At 36.7% G+C, this 11,985-nt stretch overlaps 1 protein-coding gene across 1 annotated transcript; it reads right to left on the bottom strand.

Annotated features, from left to right (window-relative positions):
• Positions 1 to 8,766: 8,766 nt before the first annotated feature.
• On the bottom strand, positions 8,767 to 10,985 carry LOC132148514 (parvalbumin, thymic CPV3-like). The gene is made up of 5 exons (XM_059557204.1): positions 10,846 to 10,985; positions 10,348 to 10,412; positions 9,648 to 9,780; positions 9,265 to 9,374; positions 8,767 to 9,039 (listed from the first exon to the last, which is right to left on the bottom strand). Exons 2-5 carry the CDS (start codon positions 10,406 to 10,408, stop codon positions 9,014 to 9,016), a joined length of 330 nt encoding a protein of 109 aa, XP_059413187.1. The 5' UTR covers positions 10,409 to 10,412; positions 10,846 to 10,985; the 3' UTR covers positions 8,767 to 9,013.
• Positions 10,986 to 11,985: the final 1,000 nt, after the last annotated feature.

The raw sequence follows: 11,985 nt of genomic DNA, 5'->3' as shown, positions 1-11,985 counted from the left end.
ATGTATAAGTTTTTGTTTTATTATATCAAGTTAATTACGGTCATACATTTTACTTTACATACATTTTAAATATGATTTCAGTAAAATTGATTTATTATTAAATTAATAACCGTGTAATTTCATAAAGTTATGACAAACACAACCTTGTATATTAGAGGTTATATATATATATATATATATATATATATATATATATATATAAATAATGATAAAACTGGAGAGGAAATACTTGTTTAAGTCATTTCACAATCACTCCCACAACAGCAACTGAAAAATACGTTGAATCTGGCACGTTTCATATTTGCCAGAAGAGAGCCATAAAATAATGCCCCTCCCTCCACCACCTCAAGCTGCGCCACCACCGATTCCGGGACTCTTCAGGGTTGCCATCCATTTGCCAACAACGTACACAAACCAAACAAATGCCAGAAGAATCCAGAAAAGGCCCGGAAGATTTTGCTATCTGGGCGGGAGAACCGGGACAATTCCCGGTGGCCTGGCAGCCGATTTTGCCCCACTATTTAATATCATTATTGTATAATTGCCTGCCGAATGTACTAAAGCGATCATTTGCGAATCCGCCATTTGATAATTAAATCTCTAATAAGTCAGAACTAGTGTTCAGGGTTTCAGGTCAGTTTCACCTGTAAAGATGCTTTTTTGTCTTTGTTTTTTTATTTATTTAATCAAGCAGCAGCACGTTGCTCATCAGTCATCACTCAAAATACTATATAAGGGAGATCATTATTATCAGTTGTAATGTTACAGTAGGAATTTATCTGAAAAAAATTCCGATTTTTTTTATAGGTTTAGGGGGAGCTACGACAGACAACAACACAACCCTTACGAAAATTTACATTTTAATATTTAACTATAAATCCAGAGAAAATGGTTACTATTGTTTAAATGTGGTAACCAAAAATGTAAAATTATTTTACAAATGTATTTATTTAAAAATAAATACAAATCCATTTGCAAAAAAACAAAAACAAAACAAGGTTATTTTACTTTTATATAGGCTAATAAAAGCAAGGTTAATTTTTGTTAGGGAAAAACATGACTCATGTACAGTATTAGGATTTTTCTATAAAGATATTGTAGTATTGTAGAGTATTGTATTGTAAAGTATAGTTTTGTTCAATCTTGAGTATTAAAGTCACGAGAGAGATGGATAACAGGGCAAAATAAAGAGACTGAAGAGAAAAATGGAAGTGAAGGTGCAGTTCAGGAGAGAACTTTTAATTATTTAGCATGTCCCCAAATTAAAGATTTAAACCTTTTTTATGTCAGGTCCATACAAAAAATAGTTTTGTCCATGAATTTGTTTGTATGAGTTTGAATTTTAAAGAAATGTTTTCCCAGTCCGCCCCTCCTGTAAATATATATGTGTGTATACTGTGTATATTTATCATGTATATATAAAGACACACATACAGCACATATTTTGAAAATATTCACATATGCATATAATATGTAAACATATTAAATATATACACGTAATATATTTTTCTTAAATATATACGTGCATGGCTCATGTCCAGTAGAGGGCAGCACACTACAACATATAAAGGAAAGTTCAACGAGTTTTGGTTCATCTATAATAACACTGCTAAACAACCTTTATATTATATATGCCCCATCGTACTTGATACACTTTACAGTTTATATCAAACACAGCTACATGAAAATAAGGAGCACACTGTGTTTATAAGTCATATTTTATGTAACTTCAGGCCTTTGAGGAAAACAGTTAAAAATGACGATTATTCAAGATTATTTAAAATGAGATTTTTAGTTATAATCAGTTCTAAAATATTTTGTTGATGACTATCAAATGTTTTGTTTGTAATCTGTGAGTGTTCAGTCATGTGGAGGACTAGTTCCTGGAGACCTAGCATGCAACCTGCTGTGCATGTAATTGTGCAGTAAATTGTGCAGTGTGTGTGTGTGTGTGTGTTGCTTCAGCACTCATCAGCTCTGGGACAGTGGCTGTGATCTGTTTTGCCACCCAAGCCCTGTGTTTGCTCATTTACTGCTGAGCCGGTGATCTGCCCTGCTGTGTGTGATAAAAGGAGCTGTGTTGATGTGCTTGTAGGTTCTTGAGTTTGAGTATTTTTGAAAGGATTCATACTTATATATATTTGTAGGCCTACTGATAGACTAAGTGCATAAGCAATGCACAAACAGTCATCCAGCCTTTTACCACTAGTAAAAGAGTATAGATGTTGTATAGATATGTGCAATTTTGTGGCATCTAGAAACTCACTGATTCTTATTGTGAGTTCAACATTTAATATGACATTATTAGAAAGTGCACTTTTTCAAAGTGTGTTTAAGTGTGTCATAATCATGAAAGTGTCTCTCGTTAAGTTGATTCAGTGGCCTTTTATTTCATTATTATCTGCAAGTATAGTTTCATGCTTTTAAGACTGAAATACACTACTCTACAAGTGTGCGTTCAGTATAATTACCTCTATTTAACAAGCTGTACAATTTGAGCATTTATTCATTTTGAATAAGTGTGAGCAATAATAATAGAGATGCATGGCAAACACGACAACAAAAACCATTGAGTGGAACTGTCCAAGCAGAAAACGTATCGCCATGTTCCCCTCCAGGTCAAGAGGAAACACTGGAGCGTCTCAAACACCACCGCCTCACCGTCAGCAGAAAGAGAGACATTTAATTAAAACACACAATTGAGTTCGGTGTCCCGACAGCTTGTTACGCTTTAATAATTCACTGTTGGGTGAGGTCCTGGAGTTGTGAAGAGCCCTGTTAGGTAACGAGAAGATCTGGTGGCCCTAGAGTCGAAATCGAACCCAACAGTGACTCCCGCCTGCAATCAAGCAGAAACTGAAGCGGAGATGGGAAACAGAGCTCGACCAGGTTCAAACAAAAGTATTGCACTGATGATTTGCTGTTGATATCATTGTGAAGTGAGGGGATGTCTGCATTTCAGTGTTTAAAGCCAAACCTGGTTTAGTTGTATGATTAATTCCTGTTACCGAGTACCTTTTACACGGCTACTGTACTTGGAAGTATGTCTATATTCTAATATTCTATATAAGATCAGGGACCATTTAGTTTTTTAACGTTATTATTTACAAAATGGCTGGAAAATCATCAGAAATCTACTCTGAAACACTTAAGTAGTACTTAAGTCCATTTTTATATTTCGACAATTACTTGTTTTTTATGGTTAATGTGTACTGAATGTAGTGACAAGCTTTTATGGTAAACTAAAATACGATTTAATGCCATTTCTATTGAAACTTATGTCAAGGTTTTAAATTTAATTGCAATCACACATTTATAATGAAGTTGTAATTTAGAACAAGTACGTTAGTCAGCACTTTGAAATGAGTTTACCTTTAATTTGACATAAAGTGCACTTAAGTGTGTTTTAAGAGATATATTGGTGAAAGTGTTTTTCTGTAAATTAATTTAAATGTCCATTTATTTCATTCTAATTTTATTTGCTAGTAATACATAATATTAAGTTTTGAAGTACACTACAAGTACACATGCAGAGCACTTCAAGAAGTGCACTTCTTTTTCATAAGGGTAGCTGATGTGAGCAAATTCATTTTGATATCTTTGATATTAAATGTTAATATTTTCTGAAATATTATACATTTTTCTAAATATGACTGAATGTTTCATGGTAACACAAACCATCAAATACTAAAAACATCTCAGAATTCATATAAAACATTACTTACTGATGACTTGCCAGTTTTGCATGTTCATGTTTCGTGTTGGCAACATCAGCTCAAGCCAAAGTAGTAAAGTTATTTGTTTACTTATCAAGAAATCTCTTATGATTTCCGTATTTTGAAATAAGACACACAATGTCCTGAATAAGAAGACTGACCCATATCAGAGCTGTAACCCTGGCAGAGATTTCTCATAAAGCATAAGCGTCAGTATGTCACTCTAATCAGACATTAAAAAATAGCAGCTGACCCGCTGGCCAGAAGCCCATGCTGAATAATGCATGCAGAATCCACCCAACCTTTATCTTCCACAACACTTAAAACTTTTATGACACTCATGCTTTTTCAGAACTCAGGTGAGTCCAAATCAAATCAGATCTGAATAATAACACGGCCTGCAGCAGGTAATCCCCTTCATCCAAATCTGTAATTATTGCTTTTCATACTTCATACGCCATCTATAGCCGAAACAAACACCCTGGAGCTGTGAACTAGCTGTATTATCATGGAGGATGAGGTGCCCATTAAAGATTCAGAGACCTTTAATAAGTAAGACGACCCTGACACTTCTTCCTTGCTATGAGTTTTTGGTGACAAAGAAGCGAGGTGCATCAATTATTGACCAGCCGAGAGACAGCAGGCACAAGACGCTGGAACAGTACGTCTATCTACGGCCGTCACCCCACCAGACCAGTTAATTGCCAGGGCGGGATAAAAGAAATTCAGCCAGCATTACTTATTCACATCATTCTTTTGCTCCCTTGATTAGATATGCTCATCAAATCTCGCTGGGAAGCCCTGGTCGAGTTTCAGATGATAATCCCACCCAGGGTACACTACGGACTCGAATCCAGGGCATCCGATCTCACCCCTTTCTTGAGGTTTCTTCATGGCCCCATGCATGACTGAGATGTCAAGTGCTCGGGCCTCATCTATTGATAAAAAGCATTTGATACTGTTTACCGTAGCTTAAGTTAATTACAAGGGATTATCATTAAATGTGCATTGTAGTCGCAGTGAACCGAGGTTACATAGGTGCAGTGGTGAATAATGCACTAGACTGTGCAAGAATGGAGACAAAAAGCTGTTTAAAATGCAGACATAAGAATGAAAATGAGACAATAAGTGACACATTTATAGTTGAGTATATCACAAGAATATCAAGAACTGTAGTGTTTTCTATAAAATAGTGTTTTAAATATAGGATGTTTGAATAAATGTGCTAGGGGTGTCGAAGACAATTATCTGTGAACATTTCTATCAAGATTCCTTGTGTTATGTTGCGGGTCAAATTTGACCCGAATTGATTTTTGAGATGTCAGAGATACTGGTAAACAGGGTTTGTCTCATTTAGGATCATGAAGATGCATGCAAAGTTTGGATGCTTTGATGTGGAATGTGTTTATTACAATTATGACGTTCACAGGTAAATTTGATCCACATATTTCATAGTTAGATGGCAACTACGTAGAACAAAATTTTTTGTCAATTCCAAGTTGTTCCAAGTTTCGATTTCTCCAATGGTAAGTAGTACAGACCCTCGGATCTCCCATCTGTGGTATCCCAAACAATGATTCACTGTCACACAACTCTGACAGAACAGAAATTCAATGACGTCAAGGCTGTAATGTGATTGGTCATCTTAAGGCACATGTGAACCAAACTGGCTGTTACACTTTCTTTAATGATAGTAGAGACACAGACCCTGGTATTTCACCTTATTAGAAGTCAGTGTACTCTCAGAATGACATTGAAAATTGATATTTTTGCAGGGAATCGAATCCACAGAGCTTCAGCAAAGCACACAGAATAAATGCTTTTCCAAACTCCTTCCAAAAAACAAAACTTATAATACTATTTGTCAAGTCTTAAAAAATCATATGTTCTCATGTTTCGTTTTTACGGAGCCACGCACATTCGTTCCCTCAATGTACCATTGCGTTCCCTTGATTTGCTAAATCGTGCGCACAATTTATAAATCGAGTAAACGAAACAGAAAATCGAGGGAACGCAATAGTAATCGTGTGCACGTTTTAGTATACTGAGGGAACGAATTAGTAAATCTTGCACACGATTTAGCCTACTATTTTTTCCTGCATGTCATGTGCAGGGCTCCGTACGTTTTTTTGTAATGTATGATAACTATTAATGTTGAAGTTTACTGCTTCTACCTGATTTTTTTGGTTTTGCTTTTCATAGTGTGACTTTTATTGAATTATACTGAATCCAGTAAGGAACAGTTAGTCAGTTTAAACCCTCACAATTAAAATCATACTCAAAACTTGAATGTAATATGTACATGAAATAGTTGACAACCTCAGAAAATCTCAGAGTTCTCCACTATTTGATGTCATTTTATAGAAGCTATGTGTTTGGAGCGTAAGGTAATCATGCTGTAAAACACAGTAAGTTCATTATGAGTACTTAGAAACAAGCATGTTGGCTAAACATGCTTAGCAGCAACGGATTCAGTAATTTGTGAAAACCATAAAAAATGGCTTTTCCCCCCCTTCTTTTACTCCCTCTACAGCCTGAGACTGTACAGTAAGCCTAATAATACTGTCCTGCCACAGCTGTCCCGCTCACCCGTCCTCGTCACATGATCCCACTCTGCTGCCCAAAGAGTCAGCTTGGACCTGACATCTCCGATATCCTTCCTGTTTACAAGTCACTGTTTCTGACCATTTAGGGGTCATGATCTATTGTATCCCTGAATAGTGGTATCAATGACTTTCCCAGCCCTATATATCCCAGCAGTGCGGCATGCACCTCATTTACAGCCACTGTAAGTGCATTTTCTGTATTTCTTCATTATTTATTTTCATAATCATTTAAGGCATTTCTTTGACAACAGATTATTAATAATAATCAGTCCTAGCTGAATTAAAAAACAATCAGAAAAAATAATCAGAATTTGCTTATTCATGAACCATAACTGATAAACACATACAGTATAAATATAGTGTATTTCATTTAGCACTTTTACGTTAATAATTGTTTTATTTATAATGTACATAAATAAAATGAATGCAATCTAAAACTTGCCTTTATGTATTTATCATGCTATTTCAACAACAACAACAAAAGAAAAAAACATCAAAAATTTGAAATGTGACGCAGGGAATTCTGGGAATGTCAATTTACGGTAAATTATACCTTCTTTTTCACTTCCAAAAATGGTATACTACTGTAAAATTACATGTAATGTCTAATATTGTTTTTCATTGTATATAGTTGGGGAATTTACCATTAACCATTTAACAGGTTGGTACTGTAGCATTTTTACAGTCTTTTACCGTTAAATTCACAGTCATTTTTTACTGAAAAATGGAAAGATGACTGAATTGTCCCTTTAAACACTGGGACAGCTGATGTAAATTTTAATTAAATCTCCTAAGTGATCCCACATTTTAGTGGTATAAGTTGCATGAAATTGAGAGCCACAATGCAAATCATGTTATTAATAATGCTGTCTCTCATCACAACATTTTATATTACATTTTTAATTATTGTCATTAATCAGATTACAGCTCACAGAAACCAATGCTTTTAGAAAAACAGATAATGCCCTCGCAGAAAAAATTACCAGCACAATTTTCCACTTCCTTAATAGAAAAACACAATTCCTTCATAGTAGCACGGCACATTGGGCAGAATGTTTACAGTTGAAAATATCGACAATTTACCAAATTGTTCGTGAAATCAATGGAGAAAATGTAATTCTCTATCTTAAACATCATTTAGTTGAGTTAAGAAAATAAAAACGACCAAACATATAGCAAAATTAAATACGCTATTTTAATGTAAGAAACATCCGTTACTGTTTCTTGTAAAATCCTTGCAATGGTTCACAGTGCATGAACGTGAAGCTGAACTGCACTCATACACAGGCTGTTAATGTCAGGGTGTGGTGTTTAGGGGTCAACTTGCTCGCTCTAATTCTAGGTCCTGTTGTGTAATTCTCAGCTATTAAAGTCCACAGTGAGCTGACTGTTTGGAAAACATGCATTTGTGTAGAAAATGCTTTCACACAGAGAGGCTGAATTACAGTGTACTGTATGTGCAGCCAGAATTCTCCAACGATTGACAGCAACAGGAAGGACGACCATAACGAACTAAACACGGGTTAGAGGTTACGCAGTCATGTAGCAGACACTTTCAAACTAGCAATTTTAAAACACTGTTAAACTTACAGCAATTAAGGGTCAGTGCTTTAGCGGTTTAACCACTACACCAAATACATCATACATCACCCCAAAAACTGTGTGCGTCTGGACTCCATCAGCTTCAAGGTTTTCATATTTTCTGTGAAGCAGCTCAAACTAATTCCACTTTAGCTTTATGCATTGCTATCATACATTAGTAAATGCATGTTTAAAAGAGACAGTGGAAATCTGTAAACTGTTTTGAACTGTGCGTGCTAACTGATGATTGACAGCAGCTATAGTTCTCCTAATAATATTTGTTATTAATCACACATTGCCTTTGCACATTGTTTGTTCGTGTTGAACAATGCACATATGCTCTAGCTAAGATAAACCCCTGATATTAGCAATGTAAAGCTCCAAGCTTCTAGAAAGGGATTCATTTCATGGGTATATCATTTCACTACAATTTCTGACAGCAGTTATTAATTAATTGTTTTAGTTGATTTATTATTAATACATATAAGATATAATTAGTTAAAAAATATTTTTTCTTTTATTAAATATTTTCAACATTTATTTTTTAAACGAAAGTCTTGTTTGTTCTTGATTAATAATTACTCATTTTATTAATATACAATTTTATTAATACATTGTAATCTTGGATCTTGCAGTCAGAAATGTCAGTAGTTTTGCATGTAATTTTGTGTCACATTTATATTTCATGTCATTTCAGGCCTTTTTTATGTATATTTTGTGAGCTGACACGTCTGTCCAAAGTGACTTCCAGTACTTTAAATCATGTTAACCGACACAAACTCATCTTTATTGTGAAGTGCTACTGTAATTTCAGGTCTTCAGCATCTTATGACCGGAATGGAAATAACACAGACACATTTTAATATTTTGAGCCATTTATTTATTCACTTCAATAATAATTTTCAGGTAGTTTTACATTTGGTCAGTGCCCATGTGCGCCCCTCTACATATTCAAAAATCAAATAAAATCTCTGCAGTGTGTACGCTGTGCGTCTGTCGAGTGTGGACTCTATTGACCAGGGAGTCCCCCGGAGCCAAAAAACCTGAACTGAACTGCTGAATTGAAATGAAATCTGAGTACAAGAGAGGGGAGAGATGTGTACCGATCATTCAGGACAAAACCATCGCCTGGAATTCTGCAAGAGACCACAGACACAATTCACGCACGTGAGCTGAAATTCATTCATATTTTGCTCAAATAAAAGACTTACAATCATATAAAGCTGAAAAATCCACTATAAACGTGATATGCATATTTCAGTTGCGACTAACTTTACATAGACGTGAAGTGACAATCCAATCGAAACTGTCTGTGTTATTATTCTGTTTAATTATAAATGTGATATAAAAGCCACAGTTACCATCCACTCCGATCTTGCCATCGCTGTCATCGTCAGCTGCTGATAAGAAAGCCTTTGTCTCTTTGTCGGTCAGTACACGAGCTCCAGCTGAGAACCGCTGCAAGAAAAACCTGGAACCACATCAGAAAGAGCATCATCTCATGTCCCACGCCAGACAGTGAGGGAAAGACAGGATGCATTCAAAGCAGGAGGATAAAGTGTCTTTCCTAATTAAAAGGCCACGGCCGAATGCATAGAAACAGACTGTTGTCAGGCTAGGTAATCCCTGTCTGTTTCTGAACACTTCATTATTCATGTGCTTGGAGAGCCTAGTAAGATAAAAGGTGGATTGATCCTGTCAGTTAAGTTTAGCTGCTCTTCTAAATGCATGTTAAAGTTCCTACTTGAGCTCTTCCTCCTCGATGAATCCGCTGGCATCGTTGTCCAGGATGTTGAAGACATTCTTCACTTCCTGAGGGCTTTTCTTTGTCAGACCACACAGCTGGAAGAACTTTCTGGGGTTGAAGGAATCAGGAGCTGGAAGAAGACCATGGAACAACCAATTAAAAGGAGCTGCTGAAGTCAGATGTTCACTACTGATGTCAAGCACAAACTTAAGAAATAAATGCATTTTCGGCTTCAATTCGTAATCTACTGATGAGGCACAAACATGCTGATAGAGGAGAGACAGTGTCTTTAAACAAACTCTTGATTTGAAACCGCTGGACTACGTAAAGACTAACGACAAGACGTTTCGGTGTTTTTCCAAACACCATCTTCAGGTGTTAAAACACTCTGGCACACATACACGTAAGTCACATGACCTGCAAACATGTAGAAGTCACATGACTAGCAAGTTGTCCACACAGCATGCTTGTCAGAGCTGCTGGTATTCCCTGTTGTCTCCCTCCTCGTCTTGCAGCGGAGCGCCTTGATCTCTCCATACAGCGCCATGGCATAGTTTCTATAACAGCATTATAGGCATCGAACAGATGATGTCTTAACCCCCCTCCTCTTTTCAGTGAGGGACGCCTCCTCTCTCAAAGCACTGTCTGCTGTATCCTTACCTCATGATCATGTTATGATCACGGTCATGTCTCCTACCTTGACAGTCCTTGAGCGCGCTGTCGATGGCGTCGGCGGAAAGGACAGATGAGAGTGACATGGTCCTGAAGAAGAAGAAGAAGAAGAAGATCAGGTTGAAATACTTCATCGATCTTCACAAGCAGCTGTAGTAGCAACCTCATCATATGTTATAAGATATTACAATATGCCATAATATATTTCAGCTTGCTTGGTTAAACAGAAACGGTGTCCCTGAGAATAATTTCCATCTAAATGAATAAATAAAATCGACTGAAGATACACAGAGACAAAAGGTCAACTAAGGCGCTGGTACTGATAGATAGATAGATAGATAGATAGATAGATAGATAGATAGATAGATAGATAGATAGAGGTACATGCAGAATTTGGTGCAATTGTCATTAATATATGCATGCAATTTGAGTATAATTCTCATAAAAGTAAACCTAAGGAAGTATGCAATATGCTGTAAAGCACAAAAAGAGACTGATTCGCTGGCAAAGAGCTGTCACTCACCTCAGTGATGTTCTCCCGGCAGGCGAGTCAACAGAAGTAAGGCTGAGTGGTGACTGCTGGTCTGTCCAGGTGCGGTTTATATAGATCTGAAGGCGGTGACAATGGCTGATTCTTGAGTTACCTGTCTGTGGATCAAATTCTAGCTGCCAGGCCCTGGCTCAAATTACTTACCTAACTAATTAACCTGTACTATTTATATCTGTTTGACTTGTGTGCGTGTGTGTGTGTGTGTATGGGCCAGCCCTCAGACATCTGTGACGCCCTTGTAAAAGGCAAATTAAGTAATAAATGCTTTGCTGTCTACCTCTTCATCATGTCCCTCCCATCCTATATCAGAATCCACACATCACAAAAGCCCTCGCACTCGTTCACCTCTGTCTCACGTACATCCGATCCTCCTCTCAGGTCCTCCCTCTTTCCCTTCTGCTTTACATGAGGTCATTCTAAATTTCTCATTAGAATATTATATAAGTCTTCTTTTTTTATTGCATTTCTATTTGAAGGTGGTGATGTTCTGGAAGACTTTCCTTGTGTTTGCTTTAATTGATTGCTTCTAGATCCGCTTCTATTACTATATAAATCCCATAATCTGCACTGTATTTTTGAGTTTTTGGATTTTTGACTCCATAATCTGCTTCATATTGTCTTTCTGAACAGATGGGACCCCGTAAGCCACTGATCACCAGATGCAAAACTAATTCATAGGTATAGTTGAGGACGGTCTGTGTTGTCATAGAGAGTTTATCCTCCTCATTTCACCCTTCGCAGGCAGACAAACAGCGAGCTGTCATTTTTCCTCTGCTGATTCAGGGATACAAGGTCACCTTGTGATTGGTGCACAACAGCACGCTGTAATCAATGTTTAAAATGCACCTGCTAGACGCATGTATTATGTAAGAGGGTGCAGTATGTCAGTACTTTACGGTTTCAAGTACAGGAAAAGAAAAGGAAAGAAAAAAAAATGGGCACTGCCTAAATTTTTGTCACCAAAGCCCATGTTACAATTAATTGGAAGTGTTGTTTCCATCAGAGTGATGGGGTTACAGAGAGCGCATCCTTCATATGTGTGTAACTGATACCAGTTTTTCTTGTCTGACAGAGATATAGTTTTTTTTGTTACATTGTCTCATTCTGCAAAGG

Source organism: Carassius carassius, chromosome 9 (genome assembly GCF_963082965.1).
Source record: "Carassius carassius chromosome 9, fCarCar2.1, whole genome shotgun sequence".
NCBI lineage: Eukaryota > Metazoa > Chordata > Actinopteri > Cypriniformes > Cyprinidae > Carassius > Carassius carassius.
Note: the sequence above shows the minus strand (reverse complement) of the source record. Positions and strands in the feature narration are given on the sequence as shown.

Bases quoted from the DNA above. Each gene is read 5' to 3' on its own strand.
- LOC132148514 (XM_059557204.1), bottom strand. From the start codon at position 10,408: ATGTCACTCTCATCTGTCCTTTCCGCCGACGCCATCGACAGCGCGCTC. The intron at 9,375-9,647 runs GTAGGAACTTTA...ATGTGGTTCCAG, and splicing joins ATCGAGGAGGAAGAGCTCAA to GTTTTTCTTGCAGCGGTTCT. The intron at 9,040-9,264 runs GTAACTGTGGCT...GGTCTCTTGCAG, and splicing joins TGGCAAGATCGGAGTGGATG to AATTCCAGGCGATGGTTTTG.